This window comes from Schistocerca piceifrons, chromosome 1 (genome assembly GCF_021461385.2).
Source record: "Schistocerca piceifrons isolate TAMUIC-IGC-003096 chromosome 1, iqSchPice1.1, whole genome shotgun sequence".
NCBI lineage: Eukaryota > Metazoa > Arthropoda > Insecta > Orthoptera > Acrididae > Schistocerca > Schistocerca piceifrons.
This window is the reverse complement of record NC_060138.1, coordinates 150,244,672-150,260,360: the sequence shown is the minus strand read 5'-3', so window position 1 is coordinate 150,260,360 and position 15,689 is coordinate 150,244,672. Positions and strand designations below refer to the sequence as shown.

Sequence of the window (15,689 nt, the reverse complement as noted above, 5' to 3'; positions counted from 1 at the left end):
AGAGTGATTGACTTGGTGTGGCAAGTGAGTCTACTGCATATTATTCCTGTAATAAGATTTGCCTATTATGAGTGATTGTTTTTGTTTACAAGTTGCTGCCAGAGTGGTGCATGTTATGACTGTTTTTGTTTACATGTCGGTGTCACAGTGGTGCATACTGTAATAGTTGAAAAATTGGAAATTTGTGGAAAGGTCTTATGGGGCCAAACTGTTGAGGTCATCAGTCCCTAAGCTTACACACTACTTAAACTAACTTACGCTGTGGACAACACACACACCCATGCCCGAGGGAGGACTCAAACCTCTGATGGGGGGAGACGCGCGGACCGTGACAATATGCCTCAGACCGTGCGGCTGCAAGAGTTGCTTGCTGTGCAGTTTGCTATCTGAATGATGAAACTGAGATTGTGAGGGACTTAACTTCTTATAAATAGTAACAGAATTAGGGAACTAGCAATAACCAGAGCAAAATTCATAGTGTACATTTTTAATAAAGGTCGTATGATAAATTCACCACACTACTGAGAACTGCAGGAAGAGGAAAATTGTCATTCAAACATTTCAAAACATCAATAATTATTTGCTTGACAAAATATATACATACAGGGTGTTACAAAAAGGTACGGCCAAACTTTCAGGAAACATTCCTCACACACAAAGAAAGAAAATATGTTATGTGGACATGTGCCCGGAAACGCTTACATTCCATGTTAGAGCTCATTTTATTAGTTCTCTTCAAATCACATTAATCATGGAATGGAAACACACAGCAACAGAACGTACCAGCGTGACTTCAAACACTTTGTTACAGGAAATGTTCAAAATGTCCTCCGTTAGCGAGGATACATGCATCCACCCTCTGCCGCATGGAATCCCTGATGCGCTGATGCAGCCCTGGAGAATGGCGTATTGTATCACAGCCGTCCACAATACGAGCACGAAGAGTCTCCACATTTGGTACTGGGGTTGCGTAGGCAAGAGCTTTCAAATGCCCCCATAAATGAAAGTCAAGAGGGTTGAGGTCAGGCGAGCGTGGAGGCCATGGAATTGGTCCGCCTCTACAAATCCATCGCTCACCGAATCTGTTGTTGAGAAGCGTACAAACACTTTGACTCAAATGTGCAGGAGCTCCATCGTGCATGAACCACATGTTGTGTCGTACTTGTAAAGGCACATGTTCTAGCAGCACAGGTAGAGTATCCCGTATGAAATCATGATAACATGCTCCATTGAGCGTAGGTGGAAGAACATGGGGCCCAATCAAGACATCAACAACAATGCCTGCCCAAACATTCACAGAAAATCTGTGTTGATGATGTGATTGCACAATTGCGTGCGGATTCTCGTCAGCCCACACATGCTGATTGTGAAAATTTACAATTTGATCACGTTGGAATGAAGCCTTATCGGTAAAGAGAACATTTGCACTGAAATGATGATTGACACATTGTTGGATGAACCATTCGTAGAAGTGTACCCGTGGAGGCCAATCAGCTGCTGATAGTGCCTGCACACGCTGTACATGGTACGGAAACAACTGGTTCTCCCATAGCACTCTCCATACAGTGACGTGGTCAACGTTACCTTGTACAGCAGCAACTCCTCTGATGCTGACATTAGGGTTATCGGCAACTGCACGAAGAATTGCCTCGTCCATTGCAGGTGTCCTCGTCGTTCTAGGTCTTCCCCAGTCGCGAGTCATAGGCTGGAATGTTCCGTGCTCCCTAAGACGCCGATCAATTGCTTCGAACGTCTTCCTGTTGAGACACCTTCGTTCTGGAAATCTGTCTCGATACAAACATACCGCACCACGGCTATTGCCCCTTGCTAATCCATACATCACATGGGCATCTGCCAACTCCACATTTGTAAACATTACACTGACTGCAAAACCATGTTCGTGATGAACACTAACCTGTTGATGCTACGTACTGATGTGCTTGATGCTAGTACTGTAGAGCAATGAGTCGCATGTCAACACAAGCACCAAAGTTAACATTACCTTCCTTCAATTGGGCCAACTGGTGGTGAATCAAGGAAGTACAGCACATACTGACGAAATTAAAATGAGCTCTAACATGGAAATTAAGCGTTTCCGGACACATGTCCATATAACATCTTTTCTTTATTTGTGTGTGAGAAATGTTTCCTGAAAGTTTGGCTGTACCTTTTTGTAGCACCCTGTATAAACACATCAAACTGTATTTAAAAACCACTACACTGCACGTTTTTACTTTATCCTTTTGTGCCATGTTTTCTTATGAAGGGCCAATTAATATCCAACATCTTTTTTCTCCTTGAGTAGTGCTGATTTTTTACTGCTGGAACTATTTATATATTTTTTAAAAAAAAAAAGAAAAAAAAGAAAAAAAACCATTTTCATCGGTTTATGTTCTTTCTTATGTACAATGTAGGTCTTTTCTTTGCCCAGATATTGCAAAACCTAATGCAGGAAAAATATAAATTTTTCATGTGATCTTTGCAGTGTCTCGTGAAAACAAAACAAACAATTAAATGAAGATTAAAAAGGAGTAAAACTGCAAAATCAATTACTATAACATGAAACAATGTAAAGTCCAGGTTGAAATATTAAAAATATTATGAAAAGGATAGATTTGCTACCCAACGGAAAGATGACATGTTAAGTTGCAGGTGGGCACAACATAAAGGCTGTTATAGACTTAGCTTTGGACTGAAGCCTTCGTCAAAAAAGAAAAGAAGACACACACACACATTTACACAAGCAAGCACAAGTTGTGTATACATGACTGAGCAGTCTTTTCATTGTGCCTGTCTGCAACTCAACATGTCATCTTTACTGTAACATGAGTGATTGAAATGAGAATTGGTTAACATCTTATGTTAGGAGATGATGCCACCTTCACCTGTTTAACACTCGGGATGTTAGAAGAATACACTCAGCATAATCAATTGATTGTTGACATCACAGACCTACTCATGACAGGATTGGCAGCTGATTTACTTGCTGTCATATGGTGGGCACCCACCATAAGTAGTCAGTTTTGACAAGAAGCCCACTTGTGCAAAACAGATTTTACACTGCAGTGTCTAGAATCAGAATTTCACCTCTCAACCTCGGCTTTTCATATTGTAGTGCTGCAGTAGGTTACTGGTGACAAAAATGGCACTTGTATTATCAGCACTGATTATAGGCAAAGGGGGCAAAAGATGCTACTTAAAATATGACATAATGTTGCAACAGAGAAGTATGTTGTGATTTCTTTTATTAAAACATTTTTATTCACCAACAAAATTGCACAGGTACTCCATAGAATTATGTTTAAGTTGTCATTAGCAACTATCCTTAGATCATATTAGTGCCTTCAAAGTAATATTGTTTGCTGGAGAACATCCAACATTAAAATGTGATGTGAAAAAGGAGGTGCATTACACTTTCTCCCCAAGATTATAATCATAACAGATATTTATTACCAACAACTCAGACATAGTTACTTGCTTTGGTTTCATTGTTTTATTAGAAGAACCACTTTTAACATTATCACATATGCATTAAACATTTTATTACATAAAATAAATAAAGATATGAATGCATAATGAATAGGGAATGAAGATGGTAATGGTCAGAATGGAGGAAAAGCAACTGATAAAATTGCATCAAGTACATTGCAGCCTAAAGTCTACCCCACATGTTGTATTTTGAAAGCAGTTACATGCTACTTGCTTATGGTATGATTTCACATTCCTTGTAGTTTCACAGTCTTGCAGTAAGACAGTTTTGAAGCTGATTTAATGATTCTCTCAACTCCATTCTATGCAACTTCATCAAAAATGTTAGCAGTTACACGTCTGATGAAATATACATGATATTTAAAAAAAAATGTCAAATATTTTGAGAGGTGGTAGTACTCATCAAAACAAGGAAAATCAATCCAATAAACATGGGTCCAGAAATGCGTGCTTTCCAAGATAAACATGTGTTTATAGGAAGAGCTGTGCGACAATTGGTTGCAGATATTAGCACAGTCATTGCATTTGTGCTTTATCAAATGTGTCAGCAGGGTATTATAATGTTTACTCACATTACTCTTCGTACCATTAGGTGGTCTGAAGTCAGTTGTGTGGTTTGAGTCTTATTGTAGCCTACATTAGTTTTCACCGTGTTTGTGTGCCTTATTGTACAATACTGTCAACCTTCTTTCAAATGTGAATTCACTTATTTGTTTACTGTTATTGTGTTGTTTGTACATACAAATGGTGTAGTGCATTTACATTTTCTCTCTTCCACCACTTATTAGCAATGGTAGCTTACTAACTGACAAGTGAAATCGCAGACATGATGTTCTGCTATGTTTTAGTAAACAAATGTAGCCTATGAGCCCAAATCCTCTGTGCTGAAAAATTTCCACAGTGCAGAGTACCCTCTGACAAGCTGTTTGGCAGACTTTTCCAGTTTCTGAAGGACACAGGTACCCTTGCATCTCGAAAGACTGACGGTGGAAGGCCCTGCTCACTCCTCACACCAGACATGGAGGACCATGTGCTACATTCATTGAAAGAAACCCCAGGGAGCATTGTGTATTGATTAGAAGCAGCTGCAGCCGCAGAAGGCATGTCTCAGTATCTTATTTGGGAACAGTTTCTGTACCCCATGTCATATAAAGTGCATTAAGGCTGTAAGGTCAAAGGATCATTAATATATTGCCCACCGTGCAGGAGGCTGTGCCATTCCAGCAACGAATACAAATGTGATTCATGGATGATGGTGCACCAGCACACGTTCACCATCATAATGTGTGCGAATATCTGTAAGGGGGGGGGGGGGGGGGGATGCACACCTTGGCCTACTTCTTCCCCAGACCTCAATCCTGTAGACTTTTGGTTATGGGGACACTTGAAAAAATTGGTCTACCCCATGCCAGTCAGTAACGTGCGGATACTACAGGGCCACATCTTCACTGCATGCCAGCAGGTACAACAGCTGCGTATACTTCAAAGGCTGCATCATTCCTTGTGCCGGAAGGCAGAGGGATGCATTATCATGAATGGATGCCATGTTGAACACCTCCTGTAAACACGTGTTTATTGCAGAAATTATGCGTTTCTGGACCCATGTTTATTGGACTTATTTTTCTTGTTTCAATTAGTATTACCACCTCTCAAAGTATTTAACACTCTTTTTGAACACCCTGTGTATGTGGAAGAGAATATATTACTGTTCAATTTATTTATATCTGCTATTAATCTTAAATAACTACATTTATTACATGGAGGAAGTGCTACAGGTTTTTGCATCTGGCCCATGTATGATTTGTGCCTCTTGAGGTACAAATCAATAAACAAGATTTATAAGACCACATGAATTATGTTGTTGACAAAAAGTGTATGTGAAATTAGGTTAAGACTAGTTACATTACAAATACCTTCCTTTCTTTACAGCCTCTAGTGAAATTCAAGAGCCACCTCTACTATGAAGAAAAAGATACAGTTAATGAAAAACTGAAGCAGCTTAAAATTATTCCTGGAAGTAAGCTGATCTTTTACAAAAATGGTGTCTCACAGGGTGTTGCTTTTACAGATATATATGGTGGTTCATATTATCCATCACTTTCACTGCATAAAAGTTCTACCGTTTCTGTAAATTTTGGACCAAATTTTAAATTTCCACCAAATGACTTTCCATTCAGACCAGTAAGTATAAGAATTATACCTTTCCTTTTCTGTGAGTGATGCAAATACACAGTTTTCTATTGCTTCATCATTTTTGCCATACTGTTCTTGTTCCCCAATAGTATATGTTTCTCTATTGGTCTGATAAAGTTTCATATACTGTACCACGCAAGTGTCTGTTGTTAGTGTGCTTATTGATCACAGTTTCTTCCCAGGTAGACACAAAAAGGTGTTTAAATTTATTTCGTATTTATTTATTTTGTGATTTTATGATAACAAACTGAAGTGAACATTTTTGTGGATGGAAGCTCAAATGTGCAAGCCAGATCATGAATAAAAACACTAAAAAAACTTGTACGTGGCAAGAAAGGTACATTAATAATTCAAGTTAATTTGGGAAAGCCTGTTTTGTTTGTGTTAAGTTTGTAATGTATGTTTCATCTTTGGTCAAAAAACACTCAGATATCCTAATAATGGTATCATAAGAAATTTGTAATAATAGTAATATTATGACTGTAAAAATGTTAATTTCCATAATAATAATAATAAAATAATAATGCTAGGGCTGTATAAAATGTTACTTTCAAATTACTTGTAATGAGTAGGGAATTGAGAAGGTGATGGCCATGGATTGTTACTCAGAACCAGTCTAGCATTCATCTGTAATGATTTAGGAAAACCAAGGACAATCCAAATCAGGATGACTGGGTTGGGTAACAGTTCTGAGTCTCATTATACTATCAGTATTTCCGTAATTCCAATTCAACCAAGTTAAATGGATATTCAGTATTCCTATTGAGAACAAGAGTAGTTTCTCAAGAGGAAACACGCACTCTGTAAAAACATGTGAGTTGTCATGAACTTACTTTAATTCTTATAGACTTTGAAATTGTACACTACTGGTTAAAGCACATGTTTCTGAACTGTAAAAGAGAATATGCTCCATACTTGTGGACCTATTTTCATTTTGTGTTCATGAATGTATTCAGCTGTTCCTTTCAAACACTCCCATGTGAAGGCTTCCTTCTGGGAAACCTCTTTTCTTCTATATGGGAGTTCCTTGCAGGAGTTTAACTCAATTGGAACATCAGTGTGAAAATTCATAGCTTACTAAATGGTTTCTGACACAAGATTCATAAATTAACTACACATATGGTCTAAATGCACATTATTTAGTTTCCTACCTGAATCACTAAGTGCTATACTTGTTTACTTACTTCCACCATGCTAGATGGCAACATGGCAGCAACTTGAAATGATTTAACAAAATTGTAAAATACTACTGAAGTTGCATGGAAGTTTGTGTATATTAATTGATGGTTCGAAACTTGTAATAAGACAAACTTTTGTGCCACTTTGACAGTTTTTACAATTTTGTTGCATTGTGCTTGTATCTTCAGCAAATAAAAAAGCTTTGAGCTTTCTGGTACATTCAGTGATAAGTCATTGATATACACAGAAGTTGTTTTCAGAAGATTGCAATGTGTAACTGAAATGAACTTTCCACCACAGATTATTGTCATGACCATACGCTAGTGATTAAAAGTATAAAACTGTTCATGATCCCTGGCTCTAAGAATTAAGTATGATGTGAAGCAGGCTGTTCACTGATCTGCTCATGTGAGCTGGTTCATGCTCGTGCCTCAGCTGTGAGCAAATGGTAGGCTCCCAGCAACTGATAGTGGAGAAGGGGGAGGAGAATGTGGAATCAGAACAAGATAGCTTCTCAAGAGATATGGTTGTCAGCGAGTCTAATTCTACAGCTGCTAACTTTATGTTGTACTGAGATTTACTTCACAGTTAAGTAATTTGCTTCATGGCACATTTATTTTCTGAGATTGTAGTATCGATGAGAAATTACAGTGAAGTGAAACTTACATCTCTTAATATTCTGATGAAACGAAAAATATCATATAGCTAAGTACAAAACATGGTTTTCTAATGACTGATACCACTTTATAATGACTACTGTTTTTGGACAAAATTTAAATTGATATTAGCTGGTACTGTGTGACCATTTATCCAGACATTAAGTATAAAGTAACAGGATATAAATGAATATTACTGATTTTGCTTTTAACAAAAGCCACAATATCTGATACTGCCTTCTGAGCACTGCTAATTCAGAGACAAATTTTTAAGTATGGTAATGTTTGCTAGTAAGGTTCTCTGAGTACATTTCATTCTCTTCGTTGTGGAAAAAAGTTGCTCACACATGTATGTAGGTCCAAACATCATCATAATTGTAGTCACAAACTTGTAAAGTCATGGAAACTTTTGTTGAGGAACATTTTTAAAAAAGTCTGCATGATTAATTTTGTTATGAAACTTGTCGCACCACTGCTTGTCATAGTGTAGGTCTATAAATTCCAACTGCATCTCAGTTTCCACATTATTAACATCAATTGAAAACAGAAGTAACATCAATTGAAAACAGAAGTTCTCATTTAACTTCTCAAAATCCTTTAAATAAATCTCAGATTTGCTGAGAAGATCAATGAACATATTTCAATACTCTGCTCCTATCATTAAAGGTGACAGCTTGGAGGAATGAGCAGTGTTTCTATTTCCCAGCTGTCTGTTCTACAAAGAGAGAATCATCTTGAACCTCTTATTGCAGTCTGAACGTGAAAATAGTTTAGGCCTTTATTTCTCTGCTCTGACATGATGAATATTGCTTCAATCCCATGGCTTAACAGTGCTTTCTTTAATTTTTGCATCATTGCTTGTCAATCTTGGCCTTCTAAGTGTTCATAATCTTTTGTGTGGAAGGTGTTGTAATGTTACTGTAAACTGAAATTTTTTGGACATTAAACATTTCAAACATGATCGTATCCCATAAACATCTAGGTCTCCTGTACTGACATGTTGTAAACTGATGTTGGTATGTCTGACCTTTACTTTAAAGTTACTTTCCCAGCCATCATGATGCTTTTCATCTATTAAAAAGAACTACTCACTACTTTAAACACTTGCCTGTAATTCTATGTGCTCATATCTAAGGCTATGCTGCACCTGACAAATGGCCATTCCTCTGAAGACAGCACAGTGTTTGCATTTCCTCTGCACTTCATAATTATGTCTGACTATCCCATTTTACTGCAAATGCAACTTTCTAGCAATTGAGCTACCGTGAACAGTTGTTTGCCCAACAACTTCTTGAACAGCCCTGATGTGGAGCTCCCATTTGCTGGAATCAGAGAATCCAAACTTAGTTGACTGATATTAGAGGAATGCACAAATTCACTAAGCATCAGCTATGGTGGCTGCAGGAGTCAATACTACATTCTGCACACAGAATGGTGCTCTTAACCATTCTTCATGGTGTTGGATATTCACTCAGCATCCCACTCAATGTTGCATGTTGCCTGAGTGCAGTCACCATCAAAGGATCTAACACAGTTATGGCCATCATTGTGGGACACATCCAAATACACTGATGATGGAATTCATTTACTCATGCAGTCTGCATGCTGTTCCTCCACTGTCTGAATTATTTATTGTGCTGTGCCACACATTGTTTGAATTTTTACTGAATTTTACTAATTCTTTCTGGGTACTGCAATATTTAAAAAAGCTTTAGTATTTGTCAGGAAAAGAAGTGATTTAAGAGCAAAAACCTGAAAAACACTTCTTTGGTTACCTTTACTGTACCAACTTATAAAATTCATTTTTGTCATGTGAAATACAAAGTGATTTTCTGCCTCCTACCACATAAATAACAGTAAAACTAACTGTTGGGTTTTCCCCAACCCATATTGTTGTAACCTGTTAGGTTGTATGCCATGTTTGCACAATTAAAAGTCTTTATTAACTCACATAAGAAATTCAGCCTCCTTTTCATTACCCTTATCCCCTGACAGTTAAATTCTCAGTTTCATTCATGCAGTATATTATTTCTTCAGATATCTTCATATATTATTTTCTCTGTCATCTCTTACCTATACTGTGGATATGTAATCTAGTGTAATGATTGCTGGTGCTCTGGCTTTCTTCTGTATCTTAACCTGTAATAGAAAAAAAATCTATTTCACAATGTCTTCACTGTGGTCTTCATTACAAAGACTGGTTTGATGCAGCACACCGTGCTAATCTATCATCTGTAAGCATCTTCATCTCTGCATAACTATCACAACATACTTCCACTTAAATCTGCTTACTGTAGCTAAACCTTGTTTTTCTCTCTACCTCACACTTCAGTCTGCAACAGATGAGTGGCTGCTATTCTCTTATTTTACCAATAGTCCATCCAGGAATTTCTATTATTGCTGTACTTGTACTACTCCTGCTATTTTTACCACTAACTCTTCCGTCCATTACGAAACTGAATACTTCTTTACACCTGAGGATTTGTCGTATCAGTTTATCACTTCTTTTAATCAACTGCTCTTGTAAATTTCCTTTCTTCCCAGTTTGATTCGGTACTTCGTCATTAGTTATTTGATCAATCTGTCGTATCTTCAGCAGTCTTCTGTAGCACTACATTTCAGAGACTTGTATTCTCTTCTTGTTTGCACCATTTAGATTCCCTGTTTCACTTCCTTATTTCAGTTCCTTACAAGTTTACCTGCTCCACAGCCAAATGTTTAACATTGCTGCCTTTGGTGTAGAAGGTATGAGCCCTGGTACCTCCTCATATTTTTCTGAGGTTCTTAGGCATGGAACAGGACCTATCAGACTCGTGAAACCAAATGAGGAACTGTTTGAATAAAGAAGCAGTGGCACCACCAAGATTCATCTGCTGGCAATAACGGCTGAAGGGATGGTGACATACTGATGACAAGTCCCATGATCATAAACTGCTTCATGTACACCTTCTAGGCAGCAGTGAGCAACTCAGAACACGCCTAATCTGTGAGTGGTGATTACATTTACAAATCTGCACACTTCAGAAACAATTTGCTTCTATTGCCAGCCTGCATTTTATATGCTCTCTGTTTTGGCCATCATCAATTGTTTTACTGTCCAAATGACAAAACTTGTCCACTGATTTTAGTGTATAATATCCTATTCTAATTCCTTCAACATCAGCTGATTTCATTTGACTACATTTCATTTCCCTTGTTTTGCTTTTATTGAGGTTCATCTTTCTAAACATTATACATTTGCTCATCTAGTCTTCCAGGTCATTTGCCATCTCTGAAAGAATTACAATGTTATTAACAAACATTAAACTTTTATTTCTTCTCCTCGAACATCAACACTTTTTCCAAATTTCTGTTTGGTTACTTTTACTGCCTGCTCAATGTACAGACTGAATAAAATGGTGGATAGGTTACAAACCTATATCACTCCCTTTTCAACTATTGCCTCACGTGTTCCTACATTTCTGTCTAACCCAAACTAATCTTCCTTGAGATACCAGTCTTTCTGTTTTTCTATGGACAATTGATGTTATTATTTTGCAACCACAACTTATTAAACTGGTGGTTTAGTAACAGTCATACCTGCCTTCTTCTTCTTGTTCTTCTCCTTCTTTTTTCGAATGGGCCAGCTAAGGACCACGATATTCAACTTTTCAGCTTGGAGAGGGACTTGATGTTTGCCCAGTAATCCCACATTAGCTGGCTATGTTTCTCCTTTTTCTCCTTTGTCCAAAGGGCGCCAGTCTTTTTACTGGGTGATCTGTCCTGAAAGCTCTTTTCTTTTAGTATGCTTCTGAGAAGTACTCAGTTTCTAATGTCACTTTCAGTTAAGATCAGTTCCTGGATGTCTTTCTTGACTTCTATCAGCCATGGTGTCTTCCAGCTCTTCCAGTAGTTGAGAGGTCATTTGGTTAGTCTTGTTTGGTCCATCCTTGTGATATGTCCATAGAAAGTGAGATGTCTCTTCCTGGCTACACCTGTGATTTTCTCGGTATGATATATAGCTCCCGGTTTGATTGTCTTCTGTACTCACCATCTGTTTTGACTGATTCCAGAATTTTTCTCAGGATCTTCCTCTCCTGAATCTCTAGTTTATCTGTCAAGCCTTTCCTGTTCAGATTCAAGCATTCTGAGGCATATAGGGCTTCAGGGTGGATAACTGTTTGGTAGTGTTTTAGTCTGCAATTGTGAGATAGGTATTTCTTATTATAGATGTTCTTGGTTAATCAATATGCTAATTGTAACTTATTAATCTGGGTTGTTAGTACTGTTCCTTTTGATAGATGATGTTCCAACAATTCTCCTAGATACCTGAATCTGTTACCTTTCTCAATTTGACCTTGTTTCAGCTGTAGTTCAGTGGGAGTATCATTGATGTTGGTGAGGTATTTTGTCTTTTCTAGTGACAATTGAAGTCTTGCCTTGACAGCCTGGTGGTTGAGCATATTGAGCTGCTACTTACACTGAGCTTGCTATAAGTGCCAGATCTTCTGTGAAAGCTAAACATTCTACTACTAGTCCTTTTCATTTGCGTCCCAGGTAAACATTGCTCAGTATATTTTGTACTTCCATTTCTTTTCACCACTCTCTGATCATGTTATTCAGTGCACAGTTGAAGAGAAGAGGTGAAAGTCCATCTCCCTGTCTAACGCCTGTCTTTATGTCAAAGGTTTCTGAAAGTGTTCCCCTAAACTTTACTCATGATCTAGTGTTACTCGGGTTCTTTAGGATAAGGCTGTGGGTTTTCTGGCCCAGGCCTGTTTCCTGCAAAATTCTCATAAGAGTATGTCTGTTGATTAAATCATATGCTTTATTGAAGTCAATGAAGAAACTATGTACTGTTTATTTTGCTAGTTTAATTTGACTTAATACTGACTTCAAATTAAGGATCTGTTCAGCACAAGAACGTCCTTTTCTAAAACCACCGTGATAATCTTCAAGTTTTGGGTCCATTTGGGGTTTGGCTCTGTTCAATAATGTCTTAAGTAATATTTTATAGGTGACTGGTATCAATGAGATCCCTCTATAATTGTTGATGTCAGTCAAATCACCCTTCCTGTGTAAGCAATGGATCATAGCAGATGTCCAGTCATCTGGTAACTTCTCAGTGTCCCAAATGTTCTGTAGAATCTCGGTCAACTTGTTGATTGCTTTGTCTCCAGCCTGCTCCCACAGTTGTGCAACTATAGCATCTTCACCTGGTGCTTTGCTATTCTTCAAAGACTGAATGATGTTTTTCACTTCTTCTTCTGTTGGAGGGTGAGAGTTTGGTTGTGTGGGACTGTCTTAATAGATAAAGGAGGTTTTAGGGGACTCACAGTTGATGAGATTCTCAAAATATTTGGCCAATATGCGGCAGTTGTCTTTGTCATTATAGGCTATGTTTCCACCTGGTTCTTTGAAGTATAAGCTGGGTGGGGCATAGCTTCTAAGGTTTCTCTTGAAAGTTTGGTAAAAGTTTCTAGTATTATTCTTCTTGAAATCTTCATCTAATTGAGTCATTGATCCTGAATGTACTGACGTTTAACTTACCTGATGATTTTGCCAGTTAGCCAGCACAGTTCTATGAACTTCATCTTATTTGTTTCAGACTTCTGTGAGCTCCATCTTAGCCAAGCTGCTTGTCTCTTTGCAATCACTTGGTCTCAGGTTCTTGTCCAGCACTCATGTTTCTTTTGCTTCTTTAGTGGAGCGACTTCTGTTGTGGCTTTTACTAATTTGTCCCTTAGTTGGTCCCACTTGTTGCATTCATGATCGCCGGCCGGTGTGGCCGTGCGGTTAAAGACGCTTCAGTCTGGAACCGCGTGACCGCTACGGTCGCAGGTTCGAATCCTGCCTCGGGCATGGATGTGTGTGATGTCCTTAGGTTAGTTAGGTTTAAGTAGTTCTAAGTTCTAGGGGACTGATGACCACAGCAGTTAAGTCCCATAGTGCTCAGAGCCATTTGAACCATTTTTTGCATTCATGATCTAGTGCTTGCATTCACTCTGTAAGCATATTGCACGTTTTCAGTTTTTCAAAGTCAAACTTGGTAAGATTGGGAGTTTGAGACTTTCTTGTATTCCTAGGGGACTTCTCTACAGGACATCCTTGAAATGGCCATATGATCTATTTGAACCTCTCCTAGGAGTTTATTGGGTGAAGTCCATGTATTCTGTTTTCTTGGTAGATGCTTAAAGGCCATTGATTTCATTACTTATGTTAAATGCTTTACAGTGTCTCACAAGTCGTTCTCCATTTCTGTTAGTGCACATGTGAGCTGGCTATTTCCCCACTATATATTTATACTTCCGCTGCTCTTTCCTTAACTGGGCGTTAGAATCACCCAGTAATATGACTGTATTCCGCTCTGGAATCTTGCCGATAGTGTCCTCGAGTTCTTCCCAAAATTGCTCTGTGCCTTCAGGGTTTCTCTTGTTGTCCTGGTTAATAGGTATATGTACATTCACAATGGTGTAAACCTTATTGGAGCAACGAAATGTTAATAGGGACACTCGACTGTTAGGTGAATGGAAGTTGATAACTGAATCAAGTATTTTGTTACTGACAATGAATCCAGTTCCCAAGTGAGGGATGTTCTTCATCTTCCTTCATCCCACTTTGCCCTTGAAGATTCGATAACCCTGAGATTACAAGGCATGTTCATCTGTATACCTGGTCTCTTGTGCCGCTGTGATAGGAATCTTGTGTTGTGTCAGAGTGTCTGTCAGATGCTTCAGCTTGCCCATCTTGAGCAAGGAGTTGACATCCAGCATGGCGAAGTAGTTGCATTATTTATGCCATATCTTGTTTCTAAAGGTTTCAGGATGCTCCAACCCATCCTTGTAACATGTTGGTATGGGCTCCCCGGAATCCAAAGGCCCACTAATGCTGTCAAAGGCGACGGTGGATTGACTACTGCATGGGGTAATTATAATCATAGGTCTGTCCTCCATGCTTTCGTTGAAAATGCTGTTGGGTGGATTAGGATTGTTACGACCTAATCATGTTACTACCGAGGTTGTAAGCTCCAATAGGTTTACTCCCTTAGATTAGTTGCCTTCCAAAGCTATGGAGAACAACATTCCTCTTGTTGTTCTTCCGCCTTCCTTGCCGTTGAGAATGTATCAACCATCTTCATCTGCCTTGGAAGCCATTGACCAGTTTTCACCTGTACCCTAAGCAGGGGCCCTTACAGGGTGCTAACAGCTGGGCCAACTGAACCCCAGTTTTTTTATGAGGTGTTACTCCTTCCGCTCCTCCTTCCTCAATGCTTGTAAGACGAGGCCCCGGGCTTGTGACTGGTATAGCGGAGTTACCTGACTTCTATTGAATTAAAATTACTACATTCTTCTTGAAATAAGAACATATTTTGCCTGTCTCATATATCTTGCATACCAGGTGAAGTACTTTTGGTATGGCACAGCCTCCCAAAGAATCAATCAATAATTCTGAGGGAATGTAATCTATGACAGGTGCCTTGTGTTCACTTGGGTTTTTCAATATTCTGTCAGATCATCCTCACGGTATCATGTCTCCCATCTCATCCCTATGCACTTCCTCTTGTCTTTCCATAATATTAATGTTTCTAACGTATAGCTCTTTTATCAGTTCATTCCACCATTTGACTTTCCCGTATTTTTACATAGTGTACTGACTTGCCATCTATGCTGTTGATATTCATGCAACTGATGTGCTTTTTCCAAAGGTTTCTATAATTTACCTAAATGCATCCTCTGTCTCTCCCATTGCCATGCATGCATCTACAGCTTTGCATTTCTCTTCTAACTATTCTAGATTTATCATTCTACATTCTGATTTATACTTTCTGTTTTCATCAGTAAAATTCAATATCTCATATGTTATTCAAGAATCACTTCTGAGACTTTTTTTCCCCCTTTTGATCCAATACTGTTTTCACTGTTTCAGCTCTCAAAGTTTCCCATTTGTCTTCTATTGTATTCATTTCCCCTACTTCAGTCAATCATTTCCTAGTGCTTGCCTCTCAAGACTGCTTTAAACTCTCAACATCCTCTGGTTCTTCCAGTTGAGCCAGATCCCATCTCTTTAAATTCATGTCTTTTTGCAATTTCTTCAGTCATTATCTGCAGTTCATAATCAATAAATTAAGGTCAACATTCCCATTTTTCCCTGGACATGTTTTGTATTTTGAAATGTGGTTTCCAGATCTCTGTC

At 38.4% G+C, this 15,689-nt stretch overlaps 1 protein-coding gene across 3 annotated transcripts in view; it reads left to right on the top strand.

Annotated features, from left to right (window-relative positions):
• The window catches only part of LOC124789396 (set1/Ash2 histone methyltransferase complex subunit ASH2-like), a 126,769-nt gene that overhangs the window by 106,939 nt on the left and 4,141 nt on the right, over positions 1-15,689 (top strand). For all 3 annotated transcript variants that reach the window (XM_047256735.1, XM_047256744.1, XM_047256752.1), the window contains exon 10: positions 5,419-5,670. In XM_047256735.1, the coding sequence (XP_047112691.1) occupies positions 5,419-5,670 (252 nt within the window). The remainder of the gene's footprint in view (positions 1-5,418; positions 5,671-15,689) is intronic.